Raw genomic sequence first — 14,525 nt, 5'->3', positions numbered from 1 at the left:
CGAGAACGCGGAACATATCACATATATATTATAATAATATAATATATATAGTAAAGGTACTTGTTCTTTCTTAAGTAGAAAATAATATTAACATAATATATATTATTTCTTGATAAAATATAAATGTTGTTTTTTCCATACTGCACATAATATTTTGTCCGCTTATATAAAATGACTGCGTCGTAAAATCGAACCCACGAGTTCACATCAAGGATATAGTAGTAACATACACCTGATATATTATAATATGTAGAACGTGCAGTGTATTCGTTGTAGAAAGAAATTATAAATCTGAATAACTGAATGTTTGAAAGAAACCATACTTATTATAAGAACCGGAAGTGCATTTAAATCAAATAAAGGCGTCATGTAATATACTATTATAACTAGAGCCACATAGAGAGCCAGGGAGGGTTATTGTGCACTTGTGCACAATAAAACAAATGAGTGATATAGAAAAGGGTTTAAAGGTAATAGGATTAACATATTATATAATATGTATAAGTAAAATTCATAATGTAAAGACAAGAGTTTAATATTTTTGCACTATTGACACTACGTGCCCCCTTTCTCATATAAGGAGGGTCTAAAGTCTAAAAATACTAATTTATTATTTCTGTTTTTGCAGATCTATAACGGAAATAATAGGATTATATATTATGCTTGAAAATTTGTGGTAGAAAATAAATTGAAAACAATTTACAACAATAACAATTCCATATAATATAATAAGTAATAACTAATAACATGTTAGGTAACGATAACAATAACTGTCGACTTGAATTTGGTCGACGGGTAGGGGTCGTTACGCGATTCTGCAGCGCTCAGATCGCTCAAAACTGTTGACGTCCACCACGACGGTGATGGTGGTGAGGGTGGTGTTTGTGGTGGTGATGGACTTGCGGGTGATGAGCGTGGTTTTCGTAGTGTACGTGTGCGTTGAACCCGTTGTGCTTGTCGGCCGTGTACGTTACCTTTCGGATACGACCGTCCGGCTCGACCAGGCTATAGCCACCGTGCACTACGTCCCCATCCCGTTCCTCCCACTGGTGTTTGTCGTCCTTTGTGTGCGGGTCTTTGACGCCGTATTTGAACGTGTACTTGGGTGGAGCCTGCAAATACGACGAGATGCCGATTAGAAATAAACGTGTACATATGAAAGTGGTGCAGCGAAAAAACTTTGAGGAAGTCGACGGAAGTATTCACCACCAAACAGATTTCCACGTCTCCGATGCCTTGAAAAAATTCTAAATACATCACCACAACAGGTGTCATTTGCAAAATTTTTTTTTGACATTCTGATACTTTATATACCATCATTGTCCATTATCCAACGATCATATTTATACACCTGTTCACCTAGCTTCAAATGCGTGTTAACAAAATGTGACGAAAGTCTGTTTAAAATGTACCCAGGGCATCTGCGTTTCAGCATTTTACTTTTGCAAAGTCCGAGTCACCAGAGTGTATTGACCCGATAATACATAAACTACCTAGATATATAATACTATAATGGCGTTTATAACTGATATGTTAGAAAACGATTACCAATTAAATAAAAACCCCGGAGGGATACAGTATACAATATATTTCCGATGATATTATTATTTTAAATGCTATGAGATTACTATATAATTATCATAACAATATTCTCGTTGTCCGAGTGCTCTTAAATAAGAACCCACGTCGGTTGTACATACAATGTTATACGTACGTAATAGTCGTGTCCGTGGTGTTGGGTGTGATGGAATATCGGATGGTAATAGGCGTACGATGTGGCGTCATGGGCCACCGTCAATGTCGTCAGCGCGCTCAGGGCGATCACAGCGATCTAGAAAATTGACGGTAAATCAAACGTTTTGCGATTGAAATTCGCACGCTTTCGCGGAGATGCGATGAAAATTGTGTTTCGTGCATTTCGCGTGGCCTGTCCGCAACGGAAAACACTGCCGGCAATCGAAATGCCCGAGACATAATATATTTTCAACCGAATCCACGCGATACAATAGAATAATACATATATGATGAGGGGGGTTTTTTTTTTACACAATTCATATTATAGTAATTTGTTTTTATTCCGTTGGTTGTTTAATATGCAAACATCTATCGTTATATTATATATATATATTATTAGCAATGTATCGATGTTTTATTTGTTTCGAGCTATCACTATAAACAATATTGTGTGTGACTATACAGGTAACTTCAATTTTAAAAAAATATATATTTTTATGGTTTATGAGACGAAGATATTATCTCTGAAAATATGTATTTGTACTCATACTATTCATAACAGAATCGTATAATATATAGTGATATTTATGACAATTTCAATGAAAAATATATTTTACTCCTTGTGCACAGTCAACTGAATTTACACGAGCGCGCGTTGTATAATAAATTAATAACAAAACATCGAATGAAATTGATCATTAATTGAAATTATGTTTATGAAGTGTATATTTAAATTTGGTACAAACTACATGGGTCACGTCTACATGCGTCTATAACATTAATTATTCTCAGCCTCGCCCAAAAATAATTTATTCTTTTGCCATACTAAATTTATAAGAAATTAAAAATTAAAACGTTTTATTTTCCAATAGATAATAAATATTATATTTGTGCAGTGTGGTACTATTAGAGTCGATAACTGTGGAACAGTTGTCATTTTAGAAAAATAAATACATCAATAAATAATAATAATATAGCGTTGAAGTTAAAAATTGCAACTTTATAACATAACCGTAATTGTATTATACATTTCTAATAAATATTATGTTATTTACTTACCTGTAACAAACAAGCCATTGAGAATGAATTCTCACTGTTCTTATACCAAACTGATTGAGATAAATTGATTGGAATAATTATTGCTGTTTATTCATCAAACACACAAAAACAACTGATACTATTGGGCTGAAATAATTAGTATTTATAGTTTATGGTTATATGCAAGTACCTATGCACCACCCAAGAGTTAAATTATGTCGAAATACCCGATTACCCGATATAGGTACGTTTGATAGGACCGTAATTTTGTATTGGTTCTGCGGTGGGTGCATTTACGGTTCATCAGTTTACTAAAAAAAAAAAATGGATTATAATTAGGAACATATTTTAGTATAAGGCCGTTAGTGGTTATTTATTCTGTATTTAACATTCGCGTATGAATGGTAAAAACGAACATGTTTACATATTATGCAATATTATTAACATATAATGACGTATAAAATAAAGGTAGGAAAAAATTACATACAGAAAAAAGAAAATCAAATGTCATAATAACTGTTGATATAAATGTTTGATATATTAATAACATTATAAGTGATAATAAAAAGTAATGTAATTCATTAATCATCAACATTATTGTACTTCTTCTTATTTTAACTCATAACGCAAGTCACAACTATATAATAATCACGTACTCCCGTATCTTATTTATATTATAATGTTTGTCCGTTTCCATTCTGTATTTTTAACTATATGACAAAATAATCATGAACTCAAAATATCATAATATATTTTATTCAGATATAACAATTAACAATTATTTATCAAAATACATAGAAAGAATTAAAAAAAAAAAAAAAATAATATCAATCACAATTTATAGTTTTGTATTAAACCTTTAAAGGCAAAATTTTTATTTTTATAATACAATAATTACATTATTTAATAACTGTATGCCATATGTGTATTGTGTATACTATATAGGTAAAATGTTTATAATAACACATAAGCATCTATCCCTATATTTTATTTTAGAGTCTAACTTCTGATCTAGTGACTTCATCAAAAGTTTCAGAACAACTATAAATGTTTTTTTTTAATTCGATTATAACTAAGGCAGAGAAGTTATAGGATTTGCATGTTTTATTCTGGGCCTCTATTTTATAGCAAACCAAGATATAAATATAAATCATAGCCCCCCCCCCCAGTTGAAATTAAAAATTTTTTTTGCATATTTCGTTATTTTGTGCATATTTCATGCATATTCTACATAAAAACTTAGAAAATTAAAATCTAGCGGGCCATAGAGAGCAAAAAAAGTTCATCGATGAATGGTTTACCAGAAGACCTAACGGGAAATGATTTAACATTTTATAAATATGCACCAGTAACATCAACAGACGTCGAAAGAAGTTTTTCTCGGTATAAAACCATACTCGCCGACAATCGGCGATCATTCGACGTAGAAAATATTTAAAACAAAATTAATTGTGCAATAGGTACAATGATTTTTATATTTCTTTTATATCTAATTTTTTTATTTTACTAAAATATATTTTAATTTTTTTGTGCATATTATCTTGCATATTTAATGAATTTGAATGCATATTTTCAATTTTTTTATGTGCATATTTTTTCAATTTTACCTCCTATAACTTCTCTGCCCTAATTATAACTTATTAGATATATGATCAAAAAAAATGATTATGGACCTATATCCAACAGAATTGTTGATGAATTATTATGCAACGGCAGTGGTGTCGGATTCCAGCGAAAACCAAATCGAGACGACCGTCCAGTCGGTGCTCTAGGACATCGTATCCATGGAATTTAGCTACGGAGACAATCTACATCTGGACACACCTAACCTAACTTAACCAACAGTGATATTCACTCGATTTCTCATTTAGCGGTTTTGTTTTTTATTGTTATTTAAAAACAAATAACTGTAGATACATGACAATTTTACTGAATGTTTATATATTCATTTTCTATATACCATAAAATGTTGAAAATATTTTGACTCTTTTTCAGCTGTTTACAGACATTGTCAGTTTTCAATTTTTTTAGTTTTTTTTCTATAAATATCAATAAAATTTTATTTGTTGGGTAAAAAAGCGTGAAAATTTAATGCAAGGCTCCCGATATAAAATTGTTACAATAGCAGTTGAAAAATATTAAAAATGCATAGGCACAAATTTTTTTTATAAGCATTTAAAGGTCAAATTTTGACAAAATTTATCAAATTTAAAATTTAATAATTATTTTGTAGTTAAAAATGTATAAAATGTTCAAATTTTATAGCTAAGGATAAAAAATTTAAAACAAGATTCTACGTAAATAGGTTATGTATAAATTACTTTATTCACAATAATATCATCAAATATACTTAGTAATATCATAGGCTGACTAATCGTTTTCGCTAAGAATCGTTTTCTTATTCAATGATATTATATCATTGAATTTAAATTTAACACTGAAATTGTCTGGGAAAAAAATTGTGATTAAGTAACTCCTTTTAGGTGTAATTCGCTGTGGCCGCTGTGCATATGGAAGCAAAATCATATTATATTTTAATTTTTAGCCATCCCACGTGGAGTTGCTCGTGAGTCTCGCTTATGGTTATGCGAACAGCGAACAGTATATTATCAGGTAAACAATCTACCTGCGTTAAATTGCAAACACAGTGAAGTGGGTGATAATATATAGTCTATAACTTTGTAGTTGAAAAAAATATTTATACAGTGCACCTAAAATAGTATTAAAGTTATAGTTGATCATCCCGGATTTTTTTTTTTTATTTATACATATATTAATATATTTTTGGGGTTATTTTATTTTCATTTATTTTATTTTATTTTTACGGACAAATCGGCGTAATTGTACCTAGCTTTGTGAAGTAATCCGCATATGTAACCTGCAGGCATGGACGCCCATTGGTGAGAAGGGGGGCAAGATAGGACACTCCCCCCCCCTGGACAAAAAATAACATGAATTTGTAGTTCAATAAATATTACCATGATAACCAAGGCAAATTATTTTTAAAATCACTTTTAAGATATGAAATAAGTATAAAAATACATATTGTTATAGTTTATTAACATCATAGATAGGTCGTAGTCCGTAGCCCGTAGGTACCTACATAAGATTATTTATCGCAGATAATTTGTGGTAAACCCATAAACATCACTTAGGTACCTATACTACAAATGTGTGATTTTGTGTGATACTCGCTGGTCTGCGAAGTATAAATCTATTCACATTTTTGCTGAAAACTTTATCAGTATTAAATCAGTTTTAGAAAAACTATCTCATAACAATGATTCAGATTTCAAAGTTAACACCACTACTCATACAAAAGTTCACCAACTATCATAAACACATAAACAGCAGGCTAAATCTATTGATTTACACTCGGTCCAAAATCATATTCAAGATTTATTGACTATATTTAATAATAATAGAGAGCAATCAGATATTGTTTTCAATGATATTTTTAATAGCTCCTTATACTTGGCAGAACAAATTGGCGCAGATATTAAAGTTCCACGTACTACATCTAAACAAAAAAATAGATCAATTACGAAACCTATTCTGCTGAACGCTATTACAGACTTTCTATCTTTATTCCTTACTTATAGATTCACTAATATCATCTCTTTCACAAAGATTTTCAAGCGCAAATAAAATAGCATTCTCAATAAGTCTACTGCATCCTATAAATATTAAAAAGTACACAATTAATGATTTCAAAGAAAAAATTAAGCTAATTAGTGATCATTATAAAATTGAAAATATGATAGAGGAATCTAATATTTGGTATCAGTATTGGATTGATAAAAATTTAATTGTGTGATGAAATTTCGTTTGTTGATTTATTGGTTCATCGCGAATATTATCCTACAATTTTTCAAATACTTAATGTTTTTATATCACAGAGGCTCATTGGTGAAACTAGCGGGGGTGAGGGGGTGCTTTGGGTCCTTAGAACCCCCTAAGTCAAAATTAGCATCCCCTAAAAATCGTTAGCTGTTAGATCCCATTGAGTCACAAAAAAACCTGGAGCTTAAGCACCCCCTAGTTGAAATTCCTAGTTGCGCCAATGCTGAGGCTACAACGTGCACAATAGAAAGATCGTTCAGTACATTAAGAAGAGTAAAAACGTGGCTTCGTCGACTACAGGTGAAGATCGTTTAACTGGGTTGTGTACTTGTGTATGATGAGCCTTCATCGTGAAAGAGTGAACATAAACAAGGATATTTTCATTCAGGATGTCATTAATATGTTTGGAATAATACGAGGAAATTTGCAGTTCTTATTTACCGATACGGAATAATATATTGATTATTTGATTTTCTATTTTTTCTATACTAATTAAAATGTTTTTTTATTCAACTGTATATATATATATGTATATATATATATATATGATAGTACAAATATAACATGCATATTTACATTCATATGTGAAAATAACATTAAATCTTTATTATCTTACATTTGAGATTTTTTTTTATTTTGACCCTCCTTAAAATTTTACCTATGGGTGCCCATGCCTGCAGGCTGCAACCAAAGGCAACAAGTAATAAACAAAAAAAAAGTTTCAATTTCCACCGTGAATCTTAAGATCCCTGTTTGACTACCTCTTTAAAATATGAATATCATAAAATCCTTTCTTATTGCACATCTAGAACATTAGAGGAACCACTATTCCAAATATCAAGTTCGTACGTTTTGTATTTTAAAACTAATGTTGTATATTTAAATTAGATATTGCTTGATAGATTGTTGCCTGCTGTATTCTTTCAACCCCTTATTTTCCCTTTTAGGGGTTGAATTTCCAAAAGACTTTTCATATCGGATTCCTACGTCGTAATAGCTCTCTGTATGCCAAATTACCGTAAGATCCGTCCAGTGTTCCTGGCAGGATATCAGTCTATCAATTTTTTCCATGTTGACCCCTTTTAACCCTTGTAGGAGTTGAATTTTGAAAAATTCTTTCTTATTGAGTGTCTACATCACAAAAAAGAAACTACTGTCCAAATTTCATACACATAGCTTCATCAGTTCCGGCTAGGCGATGATGAATCACTCAGGACAAGTAATTTTATATATACATATAGATATAAATAAAAAAAAACTAAAATAAGTCAACATTTTTAAATATTTATAAATAGCTGAAGTTATTAGAAAATGTTGACTTGAAAAAAAAACTAATGTAAATTTTTTGTGAAAAATTGAAGTCTACAATAATAATTAATATAATTATCTACCTATACATCATAAATGATAGTATTTAATTATTTTATTTATTTTGTGGCTATAGGTATTGCTTATAATTTATAAACATTGGTGCCGAAGTTTATTATTTAAACTGTTCTTGTATAATACGATAATTGTCTTAATACCCACCACGAAAACTGTTAACTATACTAATTGTAGATTGTATGAATTATAGATTTTGTCAATTACCTACCTATATTATGTATTTTTTATTTATTTATTTTTTATTATATTTCATTAACAGTTGTATTTTTTGAAATTTGAAAATAAATTTATTTTATTTTCACATTGGTCTTCTTGATAGTATATATAAATATTATTTATACCTCACATTGGCATAAAATTAAAATATAAAATAAACAATTTTTGGTGTTTATTGACTTTTAATTTTTAAATATTCAAATATCTAAGTTTCTTTTTGATTAATATTGCAACAGTATTATTGTTTACACGAGAGAAATATTTTAATTTTGTCATTATTTATCATACGTCTTTATAATTAGGTAAAGCACAAAATATTATCTATGTGCTTATAATATATAGGTAGTTAGAAATAGTTAATAAATTAAATGTTTTGATTTAATTTGTAGAGTTCAAACTTTCAAAGCGGCACAACAAAGATCCATTTACAGATTGGTGACTGGTATGGAGGTATGAAAATAAAAATATACTACATTGATATAACAAGGCAAATTATGCATTATGCATTTATGCAACGTTACATCTACACACTACGAGTAGGGTCCGTACAAAATAAATACTCTGTTAGACTTTTTGTATACCAAATAATATTGTAATATATTATACTTACGCATAGACTGCCGTGACAGAAAGTTGAAAGTCCCAACGAATAATATTTTTTGTAATTGGTATAATTGGTATACTTATTAAAATCGTTATTCTTCCTTTCATTAACTAATCTTATTTAACTAGTTATGTAAAAATTTGAAGTAAAAAAGCTTAAAAGAAATGTGTTTAAAATATATTTAAAAAACACACATTACCTATTGTAAAACCAATTCATTCATCGCTCTTATGATAATGTAATATATTGGTTTTTAACAATGATACTGTGTGAATTGTGAGATATTACCGCCGATCGTACTTAAATCTTCTGAAAGCACAATCATGATATCCGTAGTTGTAGCAAGTCATTTCACATTAATAGGTAATACCACGCTTTCTCTTTCAAGCTATATTCAGACTCAAATGAATTTTTACTGTTTTAAAATTGCGTTTTATAGAGAAAAATTGTTCACACATTATTGAACTATTATTTATAATATTGTATAATATTATATTTCAAACTAGAAATATTATGAGTTTTCTTAATTCGACTCGCTCTGTATTAGACATGAGTATATAGGTGCATATTATGTGAAAAGGGAAATATAAATATATAATAACAAAGAAAATACGAAGTATATCTATGGCCATACCTACATATATTATACCTATATATATTGCTTTATTGTTTAGGATATATTATTATGCTATTAAACTCCCATTTTTTCTTCGTTAAAGACAATATTTTTGAATAAATTAATATAAAACATTTTTAATTCGCTTTAAGGACATTTCTAATGGGTTTTACTACGTTTTGCATTGATAAAAGAGACGTGTAATTTTCTTCTTGATAGGAATATCAATTTAATCAAATTTTTAAAAATGTGGTTTTTTTTACATTCCCTTTCTATTTTGGAAGATATATATTATGCGTATACTGCTGATTTGCATTGGCGCAAATAGGGGGGACTTGGGGGACTAAGTCCCCCCAAATGTCGGTCTAGTCCCCCCAGTTGAAAATCTAGTAATTAGTACTAATTTTTATATTCCGTGGTACTAAGCAATATGGCCTATGGAAAGGGGGGCTTGAGTCCCCCCAAAAAATTTAGCCAATTTGCGCCTATGCTGATCTGTACAATTTTTATAAGGGTCCGAACGATTAATTTACACATTAAAGCTAACAACTACTTTACAGATAGCTTTCAATTTTCATTATTAAAAGTAAGCAATGAATATAAGTACTAAAAAATATATTATGTAGTAACTTTAACAGCCATCTAAAGGCAATCATGATATTTCAATACTTGACTGACGTTTCATTAAAACGTACATTCCATGTGTATATTGTAAAAATAATAAAAAATAACGAATTCTGTCAAACATACTCAAATATATATCTTGCGTACTGACCTTACCTTCAACGCACGTGACATGTGAAAGATCATTTTAACAGCTTAAACACATTAAAGTTAAAAACTAAGAGCTAACATTTTTTTGAAAGCACGATATTTCAAAAGTTATACAGATCGACAGATCGACTACGTATGAACGAAGACTAGGAAAGTAGCTATTTTAAATATTCACTGCCAGATTTATAAACACAGAGATGGAATATTGTACGATTCGCCAAATTTTGTGTATAACAATATAATATATACAGTACTTGTGTACTAAATAAATCAGTTTGTAAAATTGGATTATTATTTACTCTACAGCAGTCAGCAGTACTCAATATATAGCACCGGCTTAGTATAACTACTTAATATAGATTATACCAATGGATATAAAATATTATTATTGGATTCGTACGTAGGTACTACGGTGATTTAAACCGTTTAGTATTGCTCACTCCGTGTGTAGCATATCTTAAAATGTAAATTATGTAATACCATTGGTTAAATAACAAAAATAATCTTTAATAATAATGTAACATACACGAAATAATAATCAATAACAAAAATAAGAACAACCGCGGCGCCTATACATTCGCGGGACGAGTTTTCACTGCGACATAAGACCGGTGCATTTATTATGATCATTAATTTTTGGGTAAAATATCATTGTGATTTATCTCGCGGCATCTAGCTACAGGTACGTCATTCCTCTTCGTGGTGTCCGTAGTGTTGAGGGTGGTGGGCGTGGTGCACGTGGTGCACGTGCGCGTTGAATCCGTTGTGCTTGTCGGCCGTGTAAGTCACCTTGCGGACTCGACCGTCAGGCTCCACCAGGCTGTACTCGCCGTGCACAACGTCACCCTCGCGGTGCTCCGACTGGTGTTTGTGGTCGCCCGTGTGCGGGTCTTTGACACCGTACTTGTACGTGTAATGGGGAGGTGCCTGCGAGAAAATACAAAGTTCATTTATATTTCCGTTGAAAATAAAAAAAATCATTATTATGGATCGCGATGACGACGATTTAAGAGACGCGGTGTCCACGTGTGTTCTCTCGGGCTTGCAGACGTAGGTACAACGTCGCGAATTTTCAGTCAGAAGAATCCGTTTTTATACCGTTATTATAGTTTTAATAATATTACAGTATCTCTATATGCTCTCGTCGTTTTTTTCTTTTTATATTGGAATTTTATTGTGAGCGATAACTTTATAAGCATTTCATAATTTTAATATCGTTCATGTACTTATATTTGTACATACATCTATTTTAAGCGGCATTTAAATAAAAACATAAAAAACCGACAAGAGAACATGGATAATATTATATTGTTTCCTTTCAAATTTGGTTATAAGTCAATTATAAATAATATTAAAACTAACTACAGAAAATGGATTCTTCTGAACGCAAATTTGTCATGTATCGTACGTTTTTAAGACAAAATATGCGGTTATTACGTCATTATATTGAACGCTACAGGCCCGGCACAGGGAATATTCTACGGTTTTATGTAGTTGGAAATTTGGAAATAAGGGAATGCGGAATATCACGCATGGAGGAGACTTCTCCGACTTTGTCGTAGCATTTTTTCGTCTTTAATCACTGAATGTTATACAATTAATCAGTCAGTGTGATGAATTACTCGGTCCAGGACAAAGGTATATTATTACGAAGATAATGTGTTATATACTGAATGTAAGTATAAAGTATATAGTGAAGCTTATTTTGTGGAAAATATATTAATATTTAACAGTAAGCACTTACGTAATGGTCGTGTCCGTCGTGATGGGTGTTTTCGAATTTCGGATGGTAAAACGCGTAAGATGTAGCATCGTGTTCGGCAAAAGTAATGGCCACTAAAGTGGTCAATACAAGAATAGCGACCTGCGAATTTAAATACATTTAATTTAAACTGATAAAATCTAAATATCAGACATTTGTTAGTGTTTAATAACTAATAATAATACAATTTGGTTTGCCAATTGTCAATACCTATTTGTTTTCCTATTATTTATTGTAAAAATATACATTATAGTATTATACATAATATACATATTTATATATAAACTATTTTTAAGTAATCTAAACACGTAAGTACCTACAGTAATTTAACACATATATAAATGCTTCATACCATTTTAAAATATATAGTTTACTATAATGCCCGTATCCATATGCATAGTCAATTTATGTGTCACATATTATAAGACATGTTAAACTTTGTCATATTCGACACTTTGATTATGCATACAGCCATAAGTATGTTTAAAAAAAAACTGTTTAAAATGCTATTGGTAAACCAATATTTAATCGCAAAATAAATGCAAAATCTGTTGTCTATCAAGATTAGGTATGTTTTTACATATTATATTAAACTATAAATTATTTCATAATATTATATAGTTTCTACATAGCCGTGTAGATATCGCGGCAGGTACACTTACTTGTAACATAATCTTCACCATCTTGTTTTCGCGGTGATACCTTGATATGTCGATTTAAGAATGATGGACTATTTATAGTGTGTAATAACAGTTGAGAATGCTTGGAACGATCGATGTGAACTGATAAATACTCACCACTGCAGTCGGGTATTTATATGAAAATCGAAACCATTTTAGTGTTGAAATAATACTACCAAGTGTTTAGGTATAGGTATCTAATAATCGTTCGATAAGAGTGTTTAATGTGTTTTACTAACCTCTGCGGTTAGTTTACATTTCCGCTTCGGCAAGTTTGGTCTGACGAAAATGTTTTATGAGTAAACATTGTTACAGTAAATAATCATTCTTAATATTTTCGTCGGTGGCGCTAAGGTATGAGAGGTCAGCCGCGGTTACCAACAACACCGTCTCACCACAGCGTTGGTGATATACTCATTGCTTCTGCTCAGACTTTTGTAATATTCCGTTTTATCTAACAGTATGTAGGACATTCACAACTATATTTGGGACGTATAGTTTTACGGTCTCTGAAGGTCCACAAGACCAAAACCGCGGTTCAGGCGCGTCCTGCAGTCGTTTGATTTGGCCATTCAATTTGGAATCCCGAGACGGTTTCTGAATCTCAGTAGAAGTTTTGAGTATTGCCATTATATATGCAGTCCTGTCGACAACGTTTCGAATTCTCGATATTTAAATCTATAGAATTATTGTGATATCTGTTAGTAGATTATTATATTCACATCACTTTATATATATATATATATATATATATATATATACTAAACTAATAATAATACAGAAGCTAATATTTGCAATACTTAATAATAATTATTCTACGTAAATTATATTATGTCATTTCCCAGGTTTTTTTGTATTTTTTTATACCACTATTCGATGTAAATTAATAGTGTAACTGTGTAAGAATTAAAATATTAATACCAATTTCATATTTGCTATTATTTTTAATATTTTTGAATTTCTATAGAATTTCTATTTCTAAGACTTATGTGGGATTTTTATTAAATTTTTAATCTTATTGACCTAAACATTTATCAACACTTTAAAAAAAAAATAGAAAAACCATGAATTTAAAATGCCTTTAAATATATTAAAATTGGTCTAAGAATTAAAAAAATTCATCGAGTATAGATTGTGGGCAATTGGGCAAAGGAGATAGACGGATATACTTTACTGGATAGTATATGATACATATTATTATTAGTGTTTTCTTTATGTGGCAGGTTGAACTAATTGTTGTCAAATAAATACGTCACATATATTATAAATTAATCCAATACCAACGTACATTAAAATGGTATGAATACGTGCGTGGTATAAAATATAAATAGAATATGTATCTAAATATTTAAAAACTTTCAACGCGTTTGGAAAATTATAATTTAAGTAACAGTGGATTTAGGATTGGTTCAAGTTTTTACAATTAATACCTACTTTTTGAGTTAAACAAAAAAAACTAAAACCATTTGATGAAAAATCGTTATAGTTAAATAATGATCATTTATGAACAAATTTTAACTTCTGACATTCATAAAAAAATATTTGTTGAATTACGCTCAATTTTTTTTTATATTCTTGTAAGAAAAACTTATAAGGAACCTTGTATTAATTACATTTTTAAGCTTTTTTTTACCCAAAAACTCATATTTTATTATACGTAAATCGAAAAAAAATCTGATAATAAGTTGAAAATTATTTCATATTATGTACTTTAAATACTAAAATAAATTTTTGGTCTCTACTGTTATTGATTTTTGAGTTACAACAAAAAAATAAAATCGATGAACTAGACTTACTAACTGCAGACTGGTTTTACATACAAATTCCCGATTCACCGTAATCTTTTTTGATTTTCTTTGTTATTTTTAAATG

The 14,525-nt window shown here is 30.0% G+C and overlaps 1 protein-coding gene across 1 annotated transcript; it reads right to left on the bottom strand.

Moving 5' to 3' along the window:
- Positions 1–698: 698 nt before the first annotated feature.
- Positions 699–12,761, bottom strand: LOC132938094 (histidine-rich glycoprotein-like). The gene is made up of 6 exons (XM_061004760.1): positions 12,636–12,761; positions 11,956–12,075; positions 10,901–11,138; positions 2,794–2,876; positions 1,715–1,831; positions 699–1,112 (listed from the first exon to the last, which is right to left on the bottom strand). Exons 1-6 carry the CDS (start codon positions 12,654–12,656, stop codon positions 834–836), a joined length of 858 nt encoding a protein of 285 aa, XP_060860743.1. The 5' UTR covers positions 12,657–12,761; the 3' UTR covers positions 699–833.
- Between the last annotated feature and the right edge of the window lie 1,764 nt (positions 12,762–14,525).

The sequence above is a fragment of the Metopolophium dirhodum genome, chromosome 2 (assembly GCF_019925205.1).
Source record: "Metopolophium dirhodum isolate CAU chromosome 2, ASM1992520v1, whole genome shotgun sequence".
NCBI lineage: Eukaryota > Metazoa > Arthropoda > Insecta > Hemiptera > Aphididae > Metopolophium > Metopolophium dirhodum.
The sequence above is the reverse complement of the archived record's forward strand: the minus strand, read 5'-3'. Positions and strand labels throughout refer to the sequence as shown.